Here is a 25,000-nt window from a genome sequence, read left to right as displayed (position 1 = left end):
TTTGATTCTCGCGTTATGGATTCATTTGGCATGGCCATCCTCAAGGAACTTGTGTACTTCTGAAGGTATTTTCAAGTTTCGAGATATAGTGCACATCTGCACGTGTCGCGCACGTGACAAAGTTACCTTTACGTGCACCAATGCACGAACGTTTGGTCACCTTGGAAAGATGCTTTCACATCTCACCTTCGTTTCTCTTTCATTTTTTTCTGCAAAAGATGTTTTGATGAGTCATTTCGTTTCATCTTAAACCGTTCAATTAGCGTTTCCTACACAGTCGAACATTATGAGAATCGCAATGTAAGGCCAATGTGAGAAGGACAAACTTCTCTCTTTTCTTTTCTTCAGTGCTAAATTAACCATACACCACTGTACTTTTGCAGGCCCGAGTATAGGCTACTTGTAGCCTCTTGTTTACTTGAAAGCATCATTTAGCATATTGCCGCATGGGCGTAACCAGGATTTTTCAAAGGGGGGGGGGGGGGTCACACTGTGTCAAACAGAGGGTACTCGCGTTTTCGCAACCTGAATATTGTAAGTTGTTCGTGTAAAAAAAGGGCTTACAAAGGGGGGTCACGGGCACCCCAGGACCCACCCCCCTAGCTACGCCCTTGTGCCGATCTCTACAAAGAGCGATAAATTGCAAAAGCCCACTAAATGCACCGTTCGTGATCCTGAATACAGGAAAGGAAGAAAACATACACTTTGCAGTGTCTCTGCGAATTCGCAAGCAAACAGAAAGAACAATTTCACGATAAAAAGAGCAGGTAGTCATTAAACCTCTAAGAAAGAACAAAGCGCGACAGTCCCAAAGGACGTCTATTGTTATCGCTATTGTTTTCTTGAGACAAAGGAGCGTATGCATAATGAAGTAGAGACCTGTGCGGAAATCTTGCCCACGGTTTTTTTTTTTTTTACAATCAGCAAAATACAATTCACAGATTTACAGATCAAAACACTTGAATTGACTAACAGTTAGTTAACACCTCCAAAATATGTCACTCGAGAAACCTATGCCAATTTCTAACAAAAGCAGTTTGGGTATTTGTCATGACCAAAATATATTTTTCCACTCTTAATTTTTCATAAACAAAATTAACATAGTCTTTATATTTTCCTCAAGCGCATTACTATAAAGAAAGTACTTCCCGATAAGGATTAAGTGGTTGAGGATTGAAGAAGACGACCACCCGTTCAGCACACCATATACAATTTCTTTTTCGGAAAGAGCGGATATTTTTTCGGAATGGGGAGAGTTATACCAGTTGATATACAAAAATTTGGTTTTATCAACTCCGTTGATAATGTAAATTGGCCACCGTACAGAGATTAAAAAAGCTGACGTTTCGAGCGTTAGCCCCTCGTCAGAGCGAATCCAAGAGAAACCTATGCCATTTTTTTAACAAAGACTGACGAAGGGCTAACGCTCGAAACGTCAGCTTTTGTAATCTCTGTGCGGTGGCCAATTTACATTATCAACTCCGTTGATAAAACCAAATTTTTGTATACTACTTCTCCACCGACGCAGCACCACAGTTTCTTTAGAAACTACCCCCTTTATACCAATTGATAAATTCGCACCGAAACTATCTGGCGACCACGCATGAGCACAATAGATGCATTGTAGTTTGCTCCGTACTGGTGCAATACTGGTGCAATAAGGACAATACGGATTTGGTTTTTTATTTTATTTTATATAAAATGTTGCTTGTATACAGAAGGTTATGGATTATTCCCAACGAGTCAGGCCTTCTGAAGACAGAAGGCCTGGCGAGGCGGCAGATTATAGAGCCGCGAGAAGATTTTTAGACGGACGAAATCTCAGAAGCGCTTCAAATTTGAGTGTAATGTAAACCAAAAGCTGTAATACACCTTATTCCAAACTGGCCGCCATTTGTATGTTTTTATTCAAATAAGCCCTTGATGCCTCGTTCTTAAGCTTAAAATTCAAAAGAATATTTTATCTTGAACGAGACAACAAGGGCCAATTTGTATCCGCATAAATCAGCAGCCATTTTGGAATAAGGTGTATGTAGACCAAAGCGATGAAATGTTGACCGTAGCGATAGCCAATGAGAGTGCCGCCCGAGTACGCAGCGTGATGTTTGCAGCCGCCAGGCGCCAAGCCTCGCTCGTTGGCACTTTAGTGACAGCTATAACTAGTTTTATATTGAAACATAGATAACTTTATTTCTCTTGTTATCTGAAAGGGAAGAGAATAAATGCGTTTTTGTTCTTGTGAATCGAACCCGAGTTCAATTAGTCGTTTTTCTGCAGTGGGAGGGGGATACTGTTGTCGGTATGTCAGTATGTTGTGAACAGTTTTACATGTAAGTTTGTCTATCTTGTTTATCTTCGGAAACACGACATTGATCTTCTTTTTTCAGGCTGACCTTCCAGGGACTTTGTATGGCTGAAATCAAACTATAGTATTGCAGGAAGTTACATTTAATGTTGAATTTTTTTAAGAAGTCTTTAAATGAAAATTAAACCGGTTTTTTCCGTATTTACCAAGTCGGCAAGTGTTTGAATTCCGTTTTGACTCCAAGTTCGGAAAAAAACGGACCACAGTTGTCGATGTCGATAAGAGTACAGACAACGCTGAACTTCTTTCGATTTGTTTTTTGCTACAATATTCAACGCCAAAGAAAGAGCAAACGTTGTCTATAACTTTCACGCAATATGATTGCTTTATTTCCCAAAATGAGCGTTCCTGATTGGCTATTATATTGCGTGACAAATGGCCGCGAGCATGATGCGAACAGCGTTGTCTAGGCTCTTATGTTAGGCTCTGTTTGTACTGAGGTTGTCGGCGGATATTGAATATTTATTTCATTTTCGGGCCATGATTTCCTTCAAATGCCATACACATTTTCAGTGGAACACTTGCTGGGATTTTAAAGTTAAAGTTGTTAGTGATGCTTTTGCCCAACCAGTAGATTTACTGATCTCTTTCAACCTTGGAATTCAAACAAGAAGAAACGTGTACTGCGAAAGATCATATTTGGTCGAGTATTGTAGATGGTGAAACATCTGATAAGTTTTAGCAAGCCTCAATATTCCCGACTGCACTTTAAGTTCAAGACAAAGTTGTTCGGCGCTCTGAAGCAAAGGAATTTCAGATAGTTTTGGCGCAACAATCACTCTATTGACTTCAACAATAATGCCAGAGTAACTGAGAAAGGAAACTTCCGAATTCAAAAGACTTTGGAATCTTGGCACACCGCTAACACTAATGAAGCAGACAATAACTCCAAGCTATTACCAAAACAATACTCTATTCTTTTAGATTAGCGCATTTTTCCCTTTTACCATTTTATTACAATTTCTTCACACTTCCATTTTGTATATATTTCCATCTCGCGCATTTTAAAGGCTTTAGTCTGGAAGTGAAAAGCTTACTTTTTTAATTTTTCTTAACCAGACAATGCTTTTTTACATGTTTCCAAAACCTGGTTACTTTTCTATTTTTAAAACAAGGGCTGTGTCTGAATCTTGAAATCATGTTTCATCTGTAAATTCAGTGCAGTCACTATACCAGGAACCATTACGTCCACTAGACTGTCTGAGTTGCCCTATAGAGGCATACGTAGACTTAATCGGCAAAGCACAGTATCCATACTCTTTCGTTGTAGTGCAGCCACGGGTGCCGATCAAACCACCGTGACTGGAAGGACCTATTCCTGTTGCCGTTGGACTTAGAAGGGATCATTCAAATAATTTCTTGCCTGATTTTGTCTATCTCCATGCAGAGGTAACTGGGAACCAACTGTTTCAATTGACTCAACAGCAGCATAATCCTGGCCGCACTCAGAACTCCTCTCTGGCAATTCTGCAGCGCAAGACTTTTCTAATTTCTCATCCTCGATGTTCGTCTTATTATCCTGGGGCCTTACCCAGGATAAGAGTGGCTTCTGCTTCAGTTATCGGGTTTTTTTTTTATAATTGCAGGACATTGCTTAGTTTGGATCATGTTTCAAAGACGAATCCAGTAATGAAAACATTGAGTCGCCTGGATGTCAAGACGGTTTGAGACATTAATATTTTTGTCACATTTCTCGTTTGCTGCAATTTTTTAGCTGTTTTTTTCTGTAGATTTGTATCACCGAATAAAAGAAGTAAAAATATGAACTGGGGAATTGGTACCGGTACTGTAATTATCGTTTATCAGGAATGATTCTATCCGGAATCATTGACATCTTGTTGTTTCAGTCTTCCTGGGGAAGAAATTCTATTTTCATCATTTTATACTTGTGTTTTTACTTTTTTGGGGAAAAAAGTGGAGGGGCACGGAGGCGCCCGGCCCTGCTTGCTAGACCTGTACACTGTTCCACACCACTACTTGGCTCATAGACTCCTTTGATTTAAGTCTCGGGGTGACATATATTTAATGAAAGAAATAAAGTTTCCAAGTATGAAATTCCCTTTGAGTTCGAGCTCGGGAAATGAAATGTGTTCCTTTGCGATGGAAAAAGAATGAGGTTTCAATGATTTCAAATGTAATGGTATGAGATAATCGAAGCGTTCTTCATGTCTCTTTAATTTAAATTGTCTTGCAAAGGAAGGCAACGAAATTCTTACACTGAGGACTGAACTATGCGTCGTTTCAACATTGTTTGCCATTCTTTTTGAAGTTGTCACTTCTTTGGTACTTCTTCAATTCTCTTTTAAAGTCTTTTTTCATAACAGCATAAACTATCGGATTAAATGCCGAATTTAAGACAAAAAGAAGGTGAACAACATTTACCAAGGCCTCCGACACGACACATAGCTTAAAAAAGATGCAAAAACATTTGTAATTAATTCCAACATGACACAAAATAAAAAACGAAATAATGAATACGATCAGTTTTAACGAAGACGATTTTCTTTCCGTTTGCCTCTTACGTTCTGTGTTTTCTTGAATTTGGCAATTAAATCTTATCTGGTTGATAATGGCTCTATCTGTAAGTGACATTTCCTTGGCTATCATGGACAGACGAGCGATGACATACACAAATATAATACAAGGAATAAGCTGGAACATTACAACCCTGACAACTTCAAAGGAATAAGTAAAAGATTCGCTACCGTTGCTGTAAGTAAAAAGTGAAGGTACGGTGAAGAAAATCAATGGCAAGACCCATGCAAGAATAAGTATGACGCTAAATCGACGCAGCGACATGAAGATGCTGTATTTTAGAGGCATCGTTATTGCTATGTATCTATCCGCAGTCAGAACGCACAAGTTTGCGGATGACAAATACACGAAAGTATGGCTGACTTTGAACCATACTCCTGTGTGGTTAATGGCGAACTCTTTCCCGGATCTTGAAGCGCAAATCCCTGGAAAATATGTCAATCCAACAAACAAATCTGCCAGTGCAAGAGACACGACAAACCAGTTGCTTGTATTGTGTAGCCGAGGCTTCGTGATGACCAAGTACACAACCATGGAGTTTCCAAGAATGTTTACTATGGTAAAGAGCGAACCAAGAATTGCAAACCACATGCCTGGCTTACTTGATGCAGTTCAGTTTCAAGTATATGCAAGTGTCAGTAGATATATATGGAGCGGTTGGTCGGCAATTTTTAACTGGATAAAAGCTCAGCACGAGGAATTATATAGCAAGTACACATATATATACATACGTAGGATGACATAATGTTAACTTTTTTAATCCGCTAATTATCATTTTTAATGAAAACGCGTGTCAACACTTAGTCAATGAGGTCATATCTACAAACATCTGCGGACTCGACTAAAATTTCAGCTTCTGCAAACCAAATGAACTTTTATAATTCCAAAAAACATTAAACGCTTTTTTGGTTGTTGGGAATAAAGGCCCCAAAGTACTCTTAGCAATTTAATGAGCATTTTCCTTTTAAATGCATTTCAGTTCTGGTGAGTTTTTTAATAAATGGTGCCAGATGTTCCCCTCTTATATAAACAAAACAGGAATAAGCGTTTGAACAGTGGACCCGATTCTGGACAGGTCAGCGTTGACTTTAATGTAATTTGGCAACACCTCCGAAAAAAAATGCCAGGCTTAAATCCCAAAAGACACAAATTAACCTAAGTGCAGAAGTTTTTAGTTTTAATTTATCGAATGGACAAAGATGTTTGTGAAAATGACAATTTCAAATGCTTCAATTATCTGTGGAAACTTCACTACAAAGGTTATTTGAATTTCTGAAAATACTCCGAAACTAAGGGTGCGTTCGATTGACCTTATTCCGGAATAGGAATACATGGAATAGAAGATAGAAATCCTTCGCTTTTACGTGGATTGAAATTAAAATTGTCAAACATGACATGATCTGCAAAAATGCTATTTTTAACATATTTTTATTATCCTTGTTGCTTCAAAACACCAAACATACCGTTTTAAATTATGTCTCTACGTATTCTTATTCCGGAATAGGGTCAATCGAACGCACTCTAAATTAACCAACATAACGAGTGGGTTTATCAACTGGGTTGATATGATAAATTTACCACCGTAGCCGCGTCAGCCATTCGTCCGGCAGAGCCACTTTCTTTAGAAAGTGACCTTCTTTAACCAACATAATGACTTGTTCACCTATCATCACCGAAATAACTGTTTAGTATAGATAAGTGCATGGGGCCGAGTAAATCACACGTATTTTCAGAAGTTGCAGAAATTGCCCGAGTCGCGCAGCGATGAGGGCTATTTCCGGCTTCAACTTCTGAAAATTTTACGAGGAAGCATACGATTCCTTGTTTATAATAAGAACGGCAAAATTTGCATTTACTTCAATTTTGCAGGAAGCCATTTAGCGTCCATAGGGAGTTTAAAATAAAGCAAATTAAGACGACGGCGACGCATCAACAACGCAAGAATATGCATGCAGCAAGAATTTCGTTTCCTTATTTTGTACTCCACCAAACAACAACGTGAAATCACCAAAATTTAATTTTTTGACGACAACGCGAGCATATAACAACGATCAGTTCATTTTCTATTTTTACTTTACAACCGTTCGTGCCTTTGCAAGGTGAACAAAACGGAGTAATCGCGAAATACATGCGATAGTACAAAATTATATTTGGAGTGACGTTTTCGTTGCGCATTTTCGAAATCCCTGCTAACTCCCTAACTATCCCGAAACTCCCGAACTCCCTAACGAACTGTAAAACGCGGATCATTATGAGTATGTGGGCTAAGTCCCCTATGAAAAATTGATAGAAAGAATTATCCAAAAAGCACCTTATATAAATCATGGCCACAAATTATGTAAAGTTTTGTAATAACGTAAATGTCTTGGATAAAATGTCTTTCCTAAAAGCCCCCTTTAAGAAACCTTAAAATTGCCACTTTTAAGACGCCTTAAAATCGCCACTTTTAAGAGACCTTAAAGTTGCCACTTTTAAGACGTCTTAAAGTTGTCACTTTTAAGAGACCTTAAAATTGCCACTTTTAACACACCTTAAAGTTGCCACTTTTAAGAGACCTTAAAGTTGCCACTTTTAAGACGTCTTAAAGTTGTCACTTTTAAGAGACCTTAAAATTGCCACTTTTAACACACCTTAAAGTTGCCACTTTTAAGACGCCTTAAAGTTGCCACTTTTAAGACGTCTTTAAGTTGCCACTTTTAAGAGACCTTAAAATTGCCACTTTTAACACACCTTAAAGTTGCCACTTTTAAGACGCCTTAAAGTTGCCACTTTTAAGACGTCTTTAAGTTGCCACTTTTAGAGACCTTCAATTTGCCACTTTTAACACACCTTTAAATTGCCACTTTTAAGACCTTAAAGTTGCCACTTTTAAGACGCCTTAAGGTTGCCACTTTTAAGAGACCTTAAAGTTGTCACTTTTAAGAGGACTTAAAGTTTTTCAAGACGCCTTAAATTTTTTTTAAAAGACCTCAAAGTTGACACTTTCAAGAAACCTTGAGGTTGCCACTTAAAGTGGCCACTTTTAAGAAACCTTAAAGTTGCCTTAAAGTTGCCACTTTTAAGAGACCTTAAAGTTGCCACTTTAATACGCCTAGACGTTTCCACTTTTAAGAGACCTTAAAGTTGCCACTTTTAAGACGCCTTAAAGTTGCCACTTTTAGGACATGTTACGTGTTACCTAGATGGCTATGACACGAACGGTCACGCTTTAATGTTGTTTCAATGAGATTATGTGTAATTCTAGCGGAGAATTTTCAGGATCATTATGAGTATGTGGGATAAGTCCCCTATGAAAAATTGATAAAAAGAATTATCCAAAAAGCACCTTATATAAATCATGGCCACAAATTATGTAAAGTTTTGTAATAACGTAAATGTCTTTCCTAAAAGCCCCCTTTAAGAAACCTTAAAATTTCCACTTTTAAGAAACCGTAAAATTGCCACTTTTAAGACGTCTTTAAGTTGCCACTTTTAGAGACCTTAAATTTTCGATTTCAAAGATTCCTTTAAAGTTGCCACTCTTAAAAAACCTTAAAGTTGCCACTTTTATAAGAACTTAGATTTGCAACTTTTAACACACCTTTAAGTTGCCACTTTTAAGACGCCTTAAAGTTGCTACTTTTAAGACGTCTTAAAGTTGCCACTTTTGAGAGACCTTAAAATTGCCACCTTTAAAAGACCGTAAAATTGCCACTTATAAGACCCCTTTAAGTTGCCACTTTGAAGAGACCTGAAAATTGCCACTTTTAAGAAACTTTAAAATTGCCACTTTTAAAAGACCGTAAAATTGCCACTTTTAAGAGGTCTTTAAGTTGCCACTTTTAAGAGACATTAAAAATGCCACTTTGAAGAGACCTTAAAATTGCTCCTTTTAAGAGAACTTAAAATTTGCCACTTTTAAGAAACCTCAAAATTGTGCCTTTTAAGAGGCCTTAAAATTGCCATTTTTAAGAGACCCTCAAATTGCGTTGTTTAAGACGTTAAGACGCCTCAAAGTTGCCACTTTTTGGAACCCTTAAAGTTGCGACTTTTAAGACGTATCAAAGTTGCCACTTTTAAGATGCCTTTAAATTTCCACTTTAAGAGACCTTAAAACTGGCACTCATGCAGCTCTTTTAAGAGAGAAAACTATAATCTCCACTTTACCGATTACGCCTTGTATAACTGCAACTGTTTCTCATGTTATCTCGTTTAATAGTTATCTCGTCTAACTGGATGCCTCTGACCCCAAGAAAATAATGTCCACACAATCAATTTTTCATAATATTTTGCTTTAATGTTGATTTAATGACCATTCTAGTGTGACCTGTACTGCCTAAATAATTGTACACAAAAAGCCAAAAAAAGCAAAAAGCAAGGCGTTTAGAAGGAACCCATAAAAAAATGTGAATAACCACCCCAAAGGGAAATGGGTATATTGAGGATATGCGCAGCTATGATTCTTGACAGTAAAAAATGTGGTTCAAGGTAAACAAAATGTAGTTCTAGTTAGCGGGGAATTCAAGTTATCCGAGTTCGAGCTAACCGAGTTAAAACTACTGAAAAAAGGGGTGAAATCCACAGAAAATGGGACTTGCTTCGAGTTCGCGGGGGAGTTCGTGTTATCCGAGTACGAGTTACCGGGGTTCTAATGTATATGTACTAAGATGCACTCTTTGCAGGTGGCTTCCAGGCTCTACTCATAACTGAACTCGAACGGTGCCCTTGATATGTCCAGTCTTAATCATCCAAGTGTCAAATACATTTGCACTAACACAGTTTTCATTCCCTACTGGAATTCTATTGTTACCGGTACCCATGCTCTAAACAGGTGAAAAATTGGTTACAAGAGAATAAAATGAAAAATAACCAAATAGACTGAACTGGAATACAATTATGAGCTCGTTTATCAAAAGTGAGACTTGCTCGTTTACACCTTAAAACAAAGAACCAGTGAATTGATGGAAACTGTATCTCAAACCTATCATACGCATCTTAAGTTACATCTTTATAAGGGGAAATCATGTAAGTTTCTTGTTCTATCTTTCTTTAACTCTCATGCCCAGTTCCTCACTTGATTAAAACATCGGTTATTACGATTTGTACGTGTTAATCACTTATTGTTATTACCGATAATTAATTACCCGATATCAAAAATACCATAATACTCTTTGTTTGTCCCTCCAAAATTTTGCATAAGCATTGTTTCCAGTTTCTCTTTGGACCGTTGTAAGTCCCAAGAAAAAATACAAACAATGTTTATGCAAAATTTTGGAGGGATAACAAAAAGTATTATGGTATTTTTAATATCGGCTAATTAATTAATATTAATGTTACTTAATTAGTGTTATTATTGTTGATTTTTGATTGGCACTGAGCAGGGCTGTAGTCCCTGTTGCTGCCTGGGAATGTAACCTGGAAAACAAAAAGTAATTTTAATTAATAATGATCTGCACCCCAAATGTGGGAATAATTGGTAATTAAATACAATGATTAATAATGATAATAGGTATGGGTAATCAAATGGTGACGAGTGAACTTAGAAAATAATTTCACGTGCGTTTTGTCCAAAATCAAATAATTTCCCGAGCCTTTTGTCTATACTTTTTAAAATCACTTTCTTACATCAAAAGCATTTCTTCTACTAAAATTACAGAAGGTAGTTTGAAGATATTTGTGGCAGCATTTTGATATATGGCCCTGTGCCCAGCTGCTACGAATGATCCCATTATAATATTTACTTAAAGAAACATCTACTTTTATTTATTTTTTTTTACCAAGTCAAATACAAGGCACCGAAAATCACCGGCTTCTGTGTCTATATGTTAAGCCTGTCTTGAGGTGCAGCCGATGTGGTTACCCACGTTACATTACAAACCCACACGAAAGACATACCGTGCCACTATCCTCCAAAGTGCTGTTGCCATCAAATGGATTGTGTCTTGGCCTTTTGGAAGGTTCACCCTTAAATAATATTAAGTTATTTCCAATTTAAAGTTAATCCTTAGAATTAATTGCCCTAGCTGTATCACTGCCTATACTTTCTTGAACTCTTTCTCAGAGAGGTTGGTGTCCTACATGTATTATGCCTAATTTTATCGTAAGAAACCATCCCTTTTAACGAAAATTATGTCAGAGAAAAATTTATCCGGAGAAAAGCACTTTATGATGACAAATTCGTGTCCTCACGTCTGATTATGCACCAGGAGAATATTTGAAGTGACAGCTCTTTTGTGGTGCGCGTCCATGACATACAAGAAACAAAAAATTGTTCATTTATCATTGTACAACCTACACCGATCATGTTACTTGAAGGATTCAGTACAGCTGTTAACTGCAGCTGTAATGGAATAACCATTTCCTTGACAACAACTTGCTTGAGCACCTTGGGCCAATTATTTCTCTTAGAAAAGCTTGGTGAGCCTTGGGAAACAACCAGGTAAAGCTTAAAGAAAATCGTTTTTGTACTAATTAGAAATTGTGTACTACACGTGATGGAATCATTCGTAATAAGATGAAACACTGTCGACAATTTTTGTATTGAATACTCATGTGTTACTTTGTAAGGAAAGTAATAAATAATTAAAATACCTGTTCACTGAAGGCGGCTATTCTTTTCTGTCTAAGCTAAAAACAATGAAAAAGTAGTAACGAGTAATACTTTAATGATGTTTTCTTTTCATCGGTATCACACCACCTTTATGACGCTACAATAGTCATTGTAGCTAATTTTATGTTAATATTAAAGGGGTTAAGGGAGTGAATTTTTTTTTTACATTCTGAAAAAAGGGTTACCTCAATGTTGTCTACTATAGTACTGTGTTCACTTTCGTCATCTTCGCTTTCTTTATTTTCAGGCTGGAAGAATGGAATAAAAATTGATTATCAAAATAATACATTTCAGATCTTTGTCATCAGTTCTTTAATCCATAAGTTTGCTGTCCTCAGCTAATGAATATCTTTTTTTATGTCTATGTCATTCCTATCTTCTGAAGAATTGTTGATTGCTCAAGTTGAATCAAATAACGGTACCTCATTTGATGCTTCCTGACATTGTTTTTGTCTGTCTTGGAACTCCTGAAGTAGAAATCATCAAGAAGCATTTACAGTAAGACGCCATGTCAAGACAAAAATGAACCCGAGTTAGTTTAATCTTGCCGTGCCCACTCTTAAAATGCCCGCCAAGTTTACTGATTTCACTCTTTTGAAATAAACCTCAAAAAATAAGAGCATAGGTACGTAATTAATTTATATTTCTTTACTTTCGATATACTCACAGAGAGACGAAAGTCTTCATCTTGTTTACTTTTCAGTTCTCTCTCTTCTTGGATGAGTGCCCTTGTATTATTAAAATCGTGGAAAATGAAAACCCTCGCCGTACTTTGCAAAATAAATTCAAAATGTTCAAATTTGAAAAGAACAAACATCATTAAAAAACCCAGTCTTGATCCACAGTAAAGAAAAAGGCATTTCCGAGATGCCAAAGCATTAGCTGCTTGGCAGGCTACTTCTGCAGAGGAGACAAGACTTGTTATTAAGTTTCTGTCACTTCCTAGGAAAAGCAATGTTAGAAAGTTGTAATATTATCAATTATACCTGTTCTAGTTGATATGAAAATACTGTGGAATCTGTAAATGTTAGTTACTAGTAATGTGGTTCACATCTTTACTCCTTATTGGGAGTAATCTGGGAGCATATTGTGCACAGTAAATTTAACTATGCTATAGTTCGTTTTCACTTTCATGCAACCAAAAAAAGAAATCGAAACTGTTCGATGAAATAAGCTAAAAACTTGGAATGTTGTAGGAGACACACTTACAATTCACCTCATCAATTCTCAGGTCTGTACGGGGAGCATTGTTTCTGAGTTATTTGTCGAACTTGCGTTTCAATCATATGTATATATGTAGTTTTGAATGGAGCCGCCATGTTCGTTCACCACCGTTGTTCGCCAATATTGTGCCAGAAACTCGAACTGGAATTTATTTAGCGATAAAAACGCTTGCTTTTCTCTCACGAGATAAGGTACATGTGTATAAACATATCTACTAATGTACTTGAAATACTCACACTCTCTGAGATTCATAGGCATAGACATTTCTTTCAAGCAACTAACTTTTTATTATGGTGCCACACAAGGTGACAACTCGGAAATTAAAGATGCTGTATTTTTGAAACGTTAGCTTCATGGAACTGGAAACTTACAACAAAGGTCCATTTCTAGGTCGTCTTCAACCTCCGTAAGATAAAAATTCAAAACAACGTGCGGTTTTGATTGTAGAATTTGATGACATCACTGTGAAAACCATCTATACACTCATTGAAAATAGTACAGTTTTGTGCGTTTTTAACATTTACTAGATTCTCATAAAGTTAATGAAGATGACATTTCCGTTGGGAGTGTTGAGCTCCAATCAGTGAATATACTGCACTCACGGCAACGAGTGTAACTATAATCCTACTGTATGCATGTGACAATTACTAATTTTAGGTTAATAACCATACCGCTCAGGATATTGCCAATAACCAACTGTCGAGGCCTTAGTTTTGCACAAGTTTCCTCTAGTTGCGCATTACTACGCTCGGTAACTGATCTTTATGATCCATGTACTGATTGATTCATCGACCACAATATTTAGGTTTACCTTCGCACGCAATCAAACTCAAAATTAATTCCCCAATAGAGTCATCACACAATTTTCTCTCACTTAAATAAGACTGTGAATATTTGGGAATTTATCTAAAACGTCTGAAGCAGTCAAACTGAAGTTTGTTTGTACACTTTGAAACAATCTGGCCCTTGAATGAAAGGGGTGCCGAAGTTGTCTTTGTTTCGACTGAGGACTTGTTGTGATGATAACAGCTTGATTTACAGGCGAAGTTTAGCGAGATCTGCCTCGAAAGAGAGGCAAGTCCAGCCTCGTATTCATTCAATGACCAGGTCACTATTGTACTCGTCAAAAAGCCGCATTACATTTACTATGCACACTCATAACAGTTACACAATGTTAATTAAAGTAACAAAATCAAAACAGGCTAAAATTTATTTCTTATTTTTGTTTTATTTCTCTCTTTACTTTTTGTAACAAGATAGACGGGCGTTTGTAAAAGAAACCTTGAAAAAAGCTGAAATAAGAAATCAGGCCGCAAATGCTGTAACAGGCGCCCATTACTAGGAGCGAACAACAGCCCTATATTACTGTCACGGCGTTCTTACCGACCGTTTTTTTTTGTCTCATTCCGACAAATGAGACTCCAGCAGGAGCCCGATGACCATTCACAAGAAACTACCTTGCCATCATAGAGTCACCGAACCGTAAATGCCTTTGTTTTTTTGCGGGAATAGGTAGTCTGTAAAAATGCCGCGACATAGGCTTAGCGTGGGAGTTGTTCGCTCCTAGTCATGGTTTTTGCCATCGTTTTAACGAGAATGCGCACAATCAGGATATGTTTCTTTTTGAGTTTATTTTTCGCAGCCTAAAAAATAATGTGGTTTGCAAATACAAACTTAGTGTCAAAAACACCCAATTTCATATGAGCAAGCTGGGTCAACACAATGTATTCTACTGGTAAGGATGACCTGAGTCCCCTGTAGGTTTTGAAATAGATGAAACTTTGCTAAACAGCTGGATCCACCAATTCCAACCTAACTGTGACAGAATTGGGTAATTCCTTCTTTATGAATCGTAGTGTTTCTCCCTCTTTCATGCTAACAACATTGATGTTGTGCACATGACGGCTTTCATCTTGATTCTCCAGGAAGAAGCTTTGGAAAATAAAAAATAAACTGGCCTTAATTGTTTTACTAATTTCTTATGATTTGTTATTATTATTATTATTATTATTATTATTATTATTATTATTATTATTATCTGCACAAAATTGCATATTTATCCTTTAAGTGTCCCTAACAAAAATATTTCTTATTCCGACTTTTATCAAACACATTTTGCCCTGTGTCTGTTCAGTGATAGATTACACGAGTAAAAATTGTGACATTATTGTACGAACCGCATTTTGCCGAGTTCTGAGTTCTGTTATGTACGATGGAACGCACCCTCGGGAACTTGGATTGTATGTGTTTCATACAATAAAGATCGTAGAATTCCTCTTGTAGTAACAGGGCCGTACTTTAAGTTATGGCCAACGTTTTACGCATTCGGCCCATAAAGTGACGTGATTAAACTAGCTGCCGTAACTTCTAGCACGAACCGAAAAAACAAGGTTAGTAAGATATTCAGTGTATCTTTTGGTTAACGAATATCGTGAGAAATTTCGATTACTGCCGGCTAAACTGGCCAATCATAGCCCGAGTACGATCTGAGAGATAAAATTAAATTTACTCACAGGACTATAGATCTGTGACTTGAACAATGATTTCAATCCCACGAATGCATGGTAGGGTTATTTACGTTCCGTATTAGCACTTCCTCGATACGATAAGACTGAAAAGTGATTCACTTTTGGACGGAAAAACCGTGCTGCATTCCTGACGATGAAAACGGTGACCCTTTGATTTCAGCAATATTTGCACACTTACCTCAGTGCTAAATGAATGCCATGTACACCTTGACTGTACTCTAGGCCGACCTCTGATCTTTCCTCTCTCTTTGTGCAGAGCAAGCGCCATTTTCTGTCCCACTTGTGAAAAACAGGGGAGCAGATGGTTTTGTTGTTAAGTGGGCTAGACACCAGACTCCACTTAAAAACACTGACTTGACCCGTTCTTTTGGTTTTCACACTGGACCTGAACAATGGCTTAATTAAAAGAAAAGTAATTTAATCATTTAATTTTTTGTTTGTCATTAGAAAAGCATTAAAAACAAGAGAAGAATGCTTTGATTGGCGACCAATTATCTACCAGCAATAAAGGGGTAAATGTGAAGACGAGCCCGCTTTGAAGGGCCCTCATGAAAAGAAGAGAGGGCCAAGGTGCTTAATAGAAGTAACAATCTGCACACTTATTTCTCTTAAGATTACTGGTGCCTTTTAAAAAATGTGATTGTTGTCTTCACAACAGTCAGTTAATTTTCTAAGATTAAAAGTGTCCGAGCTACTAGTTATACGAACTCCCTTGGAAAATGTTAACCAGATTAGTTCTCCTGGTGAGAGCTTGTTGTAACTTCGAAAACTGATTAAATGGAAATAGTCTCTTCATTCAATAGCATTCAGCAGTATCCTTGTTGACAGCTTGCTGTCTTTTCAAACTCAGCTTTTCAGTTGTCTGATCATGATCATTGCGGTAGCTATTATAGAGTTAAATGTTTCTTCAAGTGAGGCACGTATTCGATGAGGAGGCTTACCATTTCCTTCACCCTCCAAAGAATGTCATTTCTATCCTCCTTGAGGAGATGATAGTGCCGGGGTTGGTTTTCATCGATGTGTTTTTCGACGTCGCCCCTTCGCAGGTGAGCACCACATCCCTTGATTGGGCAAAAACTCAAAGCTGCAGGACACTGCAAAGTGTGTGAAGGAAGCAGATACCTGAAACGTAACGACCACTACCTGTTATCTGTTCCCATATCTGATGTGCATCGAAATCTTCTCGACTTTAAAGAATGGAAGTTTGCCGGTAATGATCTCCGTCACAAAAAAACAAATTCCCACATTTTAAATTGGGTAATATAAGCTTTTAATGACGACTATGGGGTTGAACCCCGACAGCAAGAGGCCATATGTAGCCGGCGAATTTGACAAGATGTGGACATCACAAAGATCGCCATGTATTTTGAGTTCCCGAGTCATCATCAAAATGTATCATACGATGAGCTCATCTTAAATGCTATGGAAAACAACGATCCTCCTTACAGTTGAATGTAGACTAATAATTATTCCTTTCAAATGCAAAAACTATTAGTCTTTTACTTTTGTAGGGTTTCGTCTCTGGGTTAACTTCAGCCGCTTTCTTTTTAAGCGCACACCTTGATTTAGTGCCTCTACCGCTAAGAGGAATTTTACGATGACTGCAAAAATTCTCGTGCGCACATTGGCTAATATTTATTGTCAATAAGCGGATCCAATCGGCTATCACCTCGTGGATCCACAGCTACTTTGACAACGTTATGACGCAATTCTTGATCAATAACAGGACAGACGCAAGAAAAACTGACAAAATTTTGTTAAATAGCTCGCATTCAACAAAGGCTCGAGAAGTATAATGCCGGCTCAAAATTAGCGACATTTAAGTGACTCGAAAATAAGATGTAATGAGGCGTTTATTTCAGGAGCAACTTATCTTTTAAAAGTGACAAGTAAGATACAGAGCATAGCGAGCCATGGTAAATGTTGATCAACAAACACGCCACGTAGGCGGGTCTGATTTCTTTTTCTGTAATTTGTGAGGACATTTAATTGCCGGTTTTCACTGTCACACCATCATCAAAACCCTTACGCAAATTAAGTCAAGAATCAAAGAGGTAAAAAAAGATGAATATTCAAACAGTCTCACAAAGGTTCAAGTCTGTGCGATGTTTCGTGCGGGAGATATTCGAAGAAATGTTTTACTCAAATTTATAAGGCTTTGTATGGAGACGCCATGTTAGCCTGTTCCAGGCTCTCAGATAGTCGAGAAAACGAAAAGAACTGCGTGTGAAAAGCAAGTGGGGGCTTGGGTCTCCCGCCTCGCCTCGACCCAAGCCCACACTCGCTTTTCACACGCAGTTCTTTTCGTTTTCTCGACTATCTGAGAGCCTGGAACAGGCTAACGCCATGTTTGTGTCTCTCTCTGGGGCACAAATATGGCGGCCGGAAGCTGACAAAAACATATGTCATCGAGTTTTGCTATAAAAAGCCAGTAGTCGTCTTCTGAGAGCTCATAAGTATCTATGTGAGTACTTATGATTGCAAAATCTCAGCGGACAAGTCACTTTTTTAACTTACGTGATAGCATTCGCGACCGCAATTTGAACATCGTGTCACGCAAAAGCTTAGAAATTCAACCTTGCCTTATCACAAGACGATAAACCCCACCAAACTGAAAATTTGTGAAAAGACAAGTCTTCAGCTGTTCTAATAACTAACTAAACTAAAATCTCAAAAGGATTGATAATTCCTTATTGTTTAGTTTTGATGACGTCACATGAAAACCAAGAATAAAACAAGGAAACACGACGAACCTCTCAATCATGATTTTACAATTCAGAGGGCATGATATCTTCTTCCAACTGCAGCTATCCTCTTTATGAGAGTTCATGTCTTTTTGCTTGACCTGCATCCCACAAACGCAGTTTACTTCTTTCATGACACATCGATCTGAATGTAACGCTGTGTCGCCTCTCTTGACCTTTTGGTTGCAATGGCTGCAGATCATTTCCATTTGAGGGCAATTGTTGACATGATCTTTGGCCATATCAAGGGTAAAAGTAGCATTGCAATCAAGGCACTCTTCCTGAAATGTGGAAAGCACCTTGCATGCAAAGATATTTTTGCAAAACTGGTCTACCCTTTGTCGACACATCGGGCAAGAAATCGGTCTTACAGTTTTGCCGAGTTCATTCACACAGAAGCCACAAAACGAGTGACCGCACGGGGTGGCCATTTGAGGCAACACAACAGGCTTCGTGCTGGAAAAAAAAACAAAAAATAACGTAATTGAACATTTTTTGTAAATTAGTGGAGGTGTATTCAGTAGTAAATAACTGTTTAAGTTAAGACGATTGCATGTAATAATGAAGCTTTAAGCCATAACAAAGACCTATCTTACCAAACATCGCACATGAACTCCTCTGGAAAGTCTTTTCTGTAACTGACGTGGTCGAATATATTTCTAGATGGCGAGCAGAAGCTCATGGCGGGTTACTATTTGATTAGTGACAGTACGAACGCAACGACTATATGAAGAAGTGAAACGTGTTCAGCGAGAACCTCTTCCCTGTCTGGAATTTATCAGAAACTGCAATTTGATGCTGCATTATACCTTCCCGTTTCCGTTGAAAGTTAAAGTGTACATGACTCGAAATTTCACGACCATATTTTATTTGTAAATCGAAACTGCAATGGTCTAAGAAGGGGACTAAGAAGCATTTCTGTACAAAGACAATTTAACTTCTGTTCCGGGAACATATCTAAAATGCAAAGAAACCTCGTGTACTGTTAAGGCCAGTACGATTCAATGGCGTGGGATCGAGATGAGGATTTTGACGTCATCAGACCGGTACAAGAATTTCTCGCCTCTGTCCAGCAATCGAGCGAAGTCAGACTGGTCTGAATTCATTGTCACGCCGGACTCATGTAAACGCATAGGAAGAAATGTATGGAGGCCGATATGAACTCATGCCAGTCTGCATTTGTCCTGGTCTCATGTAAATAGACTTAAATGCTAGACTCGCATGGCTCACAGATTGTGCAACCCCCTCAAGTTTTCTTGACCTTGTATGACATACATGAAGTTCCCAGTAATGATAATTAAAACATTTTACCACTACCATCTTCAGTGTGTGTATGTGAACATATGTTTGACCCTACCCCTACCCCAAGCAATAAACAAATAAACAGCTACCTCAAAGTAAGCTAAACTTGATCAGAACACTACTTTTTTCAACGGCAAAAAATAAAGGCTTATATAATTGTGTATAAGGAGATAAGTTTATTTTACTTTCCTGCTTACTTTATATCGCAAACACAAGCAATACACCTAGCCCAAGACTAAACTACACAAATCAATACGATATCATTGCAAACAAGAGGGAAATTTTGTTTGAAATGGGTTTCTAAGTTCAAGTTTATTTGTTATTAAAGATGACTTCAGAAACTTAATTCAGGTTTAATTTCTAGTAATACTGAGAAAAAGAGCAACATCCTCCTTCTATACGTTTTGATTCTCAACAAGCTTGAACTAACGTCGCCAACCTTGGCTGGTATCAGTCTCCCTCGTCTTTGAATCATACAGGAACGAAGGTCGAGGGTGAGTGAGTCGAGAAACTTTTATCGAGGGTGGACAAGAAAGAGATTTGGGAAGGGTGAACAAGACTTCTTTTCCTTAACGTGTGATACGAATACCTCCATATTTTAACGAGTAATTTCTTCGTTTCCAAATCGAGGTATTCTGAATCCAAACCAGAACTACCTCTATAGGTTTTCTTTCATGTGTGATTCATATCGTGTATCGTACTCGTTTTTTTATCGAGTCTTCTGTCCCTCGTTTACCAGAAGAGTTGAGTGATCCACTTCTGCGGAGATTCAGCGTAGCCGATCGGCCCAAGCGGCGGTTAGCGATGTGAGGCGGCTGTATTCGCAGGCTAAAACTCAGTGCGGTTGTGAACGTATTTTACTCCTACATTTACGGTTTAAAGTGGCAAAAGTGTACACAACAATATAGAGTCTTTCCAGAACTTCTCTATCGGCAGTTGTAGTTACGTTATTTTTCGAAGAATAACAATTTGACGTGAAGTCCAGGCCTGATTCCTGATTCTACAGACTGTCTTCTGTAACGGGGGCGCATCGTCCCCATTTATGAGCCTGTCGGTTTCCGCATTCAGTGTCTGCTGAAGAGCTCGTAGTCGTTGGCCTCACCTTAAGGCTGTGGCATGTTCAATGCTGGGTGCTTGTCCTTTGACAGCGTGGCTGCAACTGTCCTTTTCAACGCAATAAACGGTCGGCTTACAACACAGTTGAGATTTGCTGGTACTGGCCTTGTTTGAGGGTGTCAGTGGCCCACGGGAGTCGGCTAAACTTGTCAGGTGGTGTTGAGATCGCTAACAACTTGCTATAGTGCTTTTGGTAACCTCCCTCGCCCTCGCTTTTGCAACCGATGTAATTTTGCCCCTCTTGACTTTGAAGGTGTTTTCTTGCGTTTATTTCAGAGCCGTGGCGACATTTCCAGTATTCATCCCACTTCACTGAGATTTGACGAAATCGTAGAGGTGAAGTTGCAGTGCTGTGTCCTCTTATTTGTTTGAGGTCCATCAGTCGGGCTCGTCTACCCAAAGTTTACGCATTAAGTGATTTCATTCATTTGCTCACACGTACCCTTGCTCGTAACCCATTAGGTAACGATTTTCGTATTAAAATCATACAATCTGCTAAGCGTATCAAATCTAAGCTAATAATAATACTAAACATAAAAACAAAAATAATAACATTAACAATAATGATAATAATAGTAATAATAGTAATAATAATAATAATAATAATAATAATAATAATAATAATAATAATAAGAAGAATAAGAGACGAGAGGGACTGGGAACAAGGAAGCAGAATGGCTGAGTAAGATCAAGGAAGCAATTGCTAGGAAGGTTCCAGTGCCTTCGGAGGGGTCCTGGAGGTTAGAGTGCTCTGAAGCGGTCAAGTGTTTACTCAAGAAAAGAAACTGGAGCGCCCCAGGGCCTGACCGCCTTGTTAACTATTGGTGGAAGCGCATGCATGTGCTGCATGAGGGGATCACTAAAGCCTTCGTTGCCATCTCTGAAAGCACCGAGGAATATCCCACTTGGTTTTCTGAGGGAAAAACGCGACTCATCCCTAAACCAGGTGAATTCAGCAGCGAGAATCAGCGACCAATAACGTGCCTAAATAACATCTACAAATGGTTCACGTCGTGCCTTCAGACACCAATGGACAATCATTTGAGAGAATTCGACCTGATGGAGAGTGGACAAAGGGGAGCCAGATTGGGCTGCAGTGGGACGTCAGACAATCTTATGATTGACAGAATGGTGACGTTAGATTGTCACAGAGGAAAACGAAACCTAAGCATGGCTTGGGTAGATGTAAAGAAGGCCTACGACTCGGTGGATCACAGCTGGCTGCTTGAAATTATGGAAGTTCACCGCTTTCCTTCGTGTCTTTGTAGAGTCATGAGATTCTTAGTTGCAAGCTGGAATACCAGGATTGTTACTACCACCAAACGTGGTCCCGAAACCTCTCGTTGTATTCGATTTAACAGAGGATTGCCGCAGGGAGACTCACTCTGTCCGCGCCTCTTTACGCTATGTTTAAATCCAATAGCCTGGTCACTGGAAGCTACTGAGGGATATAAGTTGTCTAAGCCTATAAGTGCCAAGGTATCCTATTTAATGTATATTGATGATCTGAAAGTTTTTGCGTCCTCTGAACCTAAGCTCAACAGAGTTTTAAAATCTACCAGTGCCGCCATGGAGGACATTGGACTAACATGGAATCCTAAGAAGTGCAATGTGATTCATGTGAGGAAAGGGGCTCAAGTGCATGATGCAGCAGGTGTGAGGTTAGGTCACGAGGGGGTCGTGGAAAGCTTGGACGCGAGTTCTACTTACAAGTTTCTAGGGGTGAGAGAGACTGTGATGCAGGATGAGAAGCTGGCATTGGAATGTGCGGCAAAGGTGTACCTGCAAAGGTTGTCATTAATTTGGAGTAGCCCCCTGTCTGATTCCAACCGTGTGACTGCAAGTAACCAGTTTGCCCTTCCAGTCCTCTCCTATTTGATGTGGACTCAGCATTGGCCTATTACAGAGCTTAGAGTGATCGACAGAGAGGCGAGAAAGATAATATGTGAGAACGGAGGGAAGCATCCGCTAAGTTCGACGGCTATGTTGTATCTACCCAGGGACAAGGGTGGGCGTGGCCTACGCGCAATTGAGCAAGAATACAAGCTAACAAAAATCAAATCTGCAATTAAGCTGTATGAGAATACAGATCCTACCATGAGGTTAGTTCAGAAGTTTGAAGAGAGGGCGAGTGAGAAGGGATTCACTTCGTTGGTTAAGGAGGCATGCAAGTACGCGGAGGAGCTGGACACGGGTTTGACTTTGAACTATCCGAAACCGTCATGCAGCCCGCGCCAAGCTCCGGATACAGAAATTCTAGGGAAGAAAGTTAAGGGTTATTTGAGGAGGACTGTGACGGAGAAGTTACAGGAAGAGATTGAGAGCGAGCAGTGGCATGGTCGCTTTCTGTGTGCACGGTGGCACGACAAAGATCTGAGCATGGATGAGTGTTTTGCTTGGCTACGGGAGTGGCCCTCAGCACCCACCCACACGATTACCGGGGTACTGGAGCTTTACGAACAGCTCACCCCTACTAGAGTGTATACAAAGATCAAAACAGGAACTTCACAAGGAGAGATCACGTGTAGGTTGTGCGGAGGCGCTGCAGAAACTCTTGCGCATGTTCTTGCAGGATGTCCTGCTTTAGCACAGTCCAAGTACTTGGAGCGACACAACGCTGCACTTAAGGTGTTGTTCTTTGAGGTGTGTAAAGACCTGCAGCTAGTGGACTCAGTACCACCATGGTACTCGTTAGTGGGACCCAAACCAGTGTACGAATCTCCGGAAGCTCAAGCTTACTGGGATGTACCAGTGTATGCCGAACAAAGCTATGTCAAGGCCAACAGAGTGGACGTCAGATTTGTGGATCACAGGAGGAAACGAGTCTGGGCAGTTGAAATGAGTTGCCCCTGGTTAGACAACCGTGGGAAAAAGGAGAGGGAGAAGACGGAAAAGTATGCTCCACTGCGCTGGGAGTTAAGGAAGCAGTACCCTGGCTATGTCGTGGAACAGTGCAACGTAGTGATTGATGTGCTAGGCGGTTGGTCTAAAGATTTAGAGAAAACAATAAAGAAACTTGTGGGCGCTAGAGGAAGGGAGGTTCTCAGAAGGATGCAGAAAGCTATTATCTCAAGTTCGCTTAACATAGCGCGGGCCTTCAAGGCCATCGTCAAATAATCTTACGAACTTTAGAAATTATAGAGTGTTAGAAAAATTTAAGGATTTTTTTTTTATTTATTTATTTATTTTTAAATTTAAATTAAATTAGAATTTTAGGATTTAGGATTTTAAGGATTATTATTGTTATGATATATATATATATATATATATATATATATATATATATATATATATATATATATAGAATGTATTTTATTATTTTAAAACGCTCCTTTATATAGAGACTTATGTTCCGTAAGAGGACATAGGCTACGCTTTGCGCCCTATGTACTTTTAACATTAGAGCATCCATACGTGTATACTGCAGATAATAATAATGGTAATAATAATAATAATAATAATAATAATAATAATAATAATAATGATTACGCTGTGGGAAACTACCGGCCAATAACATGCTTACCAATAATGTGGAAAGTACCCACAGGGATCATAGCAGAGGATTTGCACCAACACTACCAGAGCTCACTGTTACCAGATGAGCAGAAAGGTTGCCGAAAGGAGCGCAAAGGAACAAAGGACCAACTGGTTATACATAGAGCAACAGTTCGTGACTGCGAGCATTTGAAAACCAACTTAGCAATGGCCATTTGTGAGCTTCTGGATCCACCCCTGCGGGGCCCGCCCGCAGGGGTGGATCCAGGATTTGACACGAGTGATTTGCACCAACTAAACTAGGGGGGTTTGGCATGCTCCCCCAAGAAAATTTGAAATTAAGTGCTCTCAAAATGCCATTTTCTTGCATTCTGATAGCACCTCAAGCCATTCAGACACATAAGCAGCCCCTCCTCCAGAAAGGCATAATTCTGTCTTAACAGTAGTTGCAAACGACTCTCTATTGCTTACTTTCATGTTATTCTGGTTTGTCTGGTGGTTTTATCAGACAAACCAGAATAACATGAAAGTAAGCAATAGAGTTATACTGTGTTTGACTATGCAAATTGTTAAAAAGGATTGACAGGCCTACACGACTCCCTTGTACGTGGTCTGGTTTCTGTTTCCTTTTGTCATAATTTTGCTCTCTTGAGTGAATGGACACCTCTTTTAGGTGGTTCCTATAGGATTCATTTAGCAATGGTTTTTGCCCTATGAGGCTTTACATTTGAATCTCTACACTGCTGTGTGATACTTTTTCTTCCAAGAAAATATTTGGTATCGATAATAATGTTTCTAGTTTGTTGGTGGTGATTTTCTCAGCAGTAATCTGAATGTGACCTTATGGCCTCACGCTTTTCTATGCTCGACCGATTTGTTTATCGGCGGTAGAAGCGAGTGATCTTCTGATTTTAAATGTTTGACCCGGGCCCGGGTTCATTTTGTTTTTGAACGCCTGTTCCATTGTGCCCTGTATCAGTGAGATAGCTGGCTTTTTATAGGCTTTTTTCTGCGTTTCTTAAGTTGTTTGCGCAGACTGAATATAAAAAGAGACATGATGTTGTTGGGCGGGTCATACATGGAGAGTTGTGCAAGGAATATA

General features: G+C 38.9%; 3 protein-coding genes across 5 annotated transcripts; all 3 read right to left on the bottom strand.

The window, feature by feature from the left end:
* Positions 1-3,309: 3,309 nt before the first annotated feature.
* Positions 3,310-5,563, bottom strand: LOC138044554 (octopamine receptor beta-1R-like). The gene has a single exon (XM_068891036.1). The coding sequence runs from the start codon at positions 5,489-5,491 to the stop codon at positions 4,607-4,609; it is 885 nt and encodes a 294-aa protein (XP_068747137.1). The 5' UTR covers positions 5,492-5,563; the 3' UTR covers positions 3,310-4,606.
* Positions 5,564-7,430: 1,867 nt separating this feature from the next.
* LOC138044552 (TNF receptor-associated factor 5-like) lies at positions 7,431-18,770 on the bottom strand. Of its 3 annotated transcripts, none has more exons than XR_011131465.1 (6): positions 18,582-18,746; positions 17,995-18,441; positions 16,183-16,363; positions 15,420-15,637; positions 14,400-14,645; positions 7,431-7,675 (listed from the first exon to the last, which is right to left on the bottom strand). XR_011131465.1 is itself a non-coding variant. In XM_068891034.1 (5 exons), exons 1-5 carry the CDS (start codon positions 18,665-18,667, stop codon positions 14,498-14,500), a joined length of 1,080 nt encoding a protein of 359 aa, XP_068747135.1. In that variant the 5' UTR covers positions 18,668-18,770; the 3' UTR covers positions 13,922-14,497. The 3 variants fall into 3 exon arrangements, 1 of the variants encoding a protein (XP_068747135.1); XR_011131466.1 differs by lacking the exon at positions 7,431-7,675 and adding an exon at positions 8,017-8,060 and having other exon boundaries at positions 14,399-14,645; XM_068891034.1 differs by lacking the exon at positions 7,431-7,675 and having other exon boundaries at positions 13,922-14,645; positions 18,582-18,770.
* Positions 10,156-13,413, bottom strand: LOC138044553 (uncharacterized). Its single transcript, XM_068891035.1, has 7 exons — positions 13,385-13,413; positions 12,157-12,431; positions 11,912-11,956; positions 11,675-11,737; positions 11,471-11,506; positions 10,775-10,843; positions 10,156-10,294 (listed from the first exon to the last, which is right to left on the bottom strand). The coding sequence occupies exons 2-7, from the start codon at positions 12,307-12,309 to the stop codon at positions 10,217-10,219; spliced, it is 444 nt and encodes a 147-aa protein (XP_068747136.1). The 5' UTR covers positions 12,310-12,431; positions 13,385-13,413; the 3' UTR covers positions 10,156-10,216.
* Positions 18,771-25,000: the final 6,230 nt, after the last annotated feature.

Source organism: Montipora capricornis, chromosome 4 (assembly GCF_036669925.1).
Source record: "Montipora capricornis isolate CH-2021 chromosome 4, ASM3666992v2, whole genome shotgun sequence".
Taxonomy (NCBI): Eukaryota; Metazoa; Cnidaria; class Anthozoa; order Scleractinia; family Acroporidae; genus Montipora; species Montipora capricornis.
Note: the sequence above shows the minus strand (reverse complement) of the source record. Positions and strands in the feature narration are given on the sequence as shown.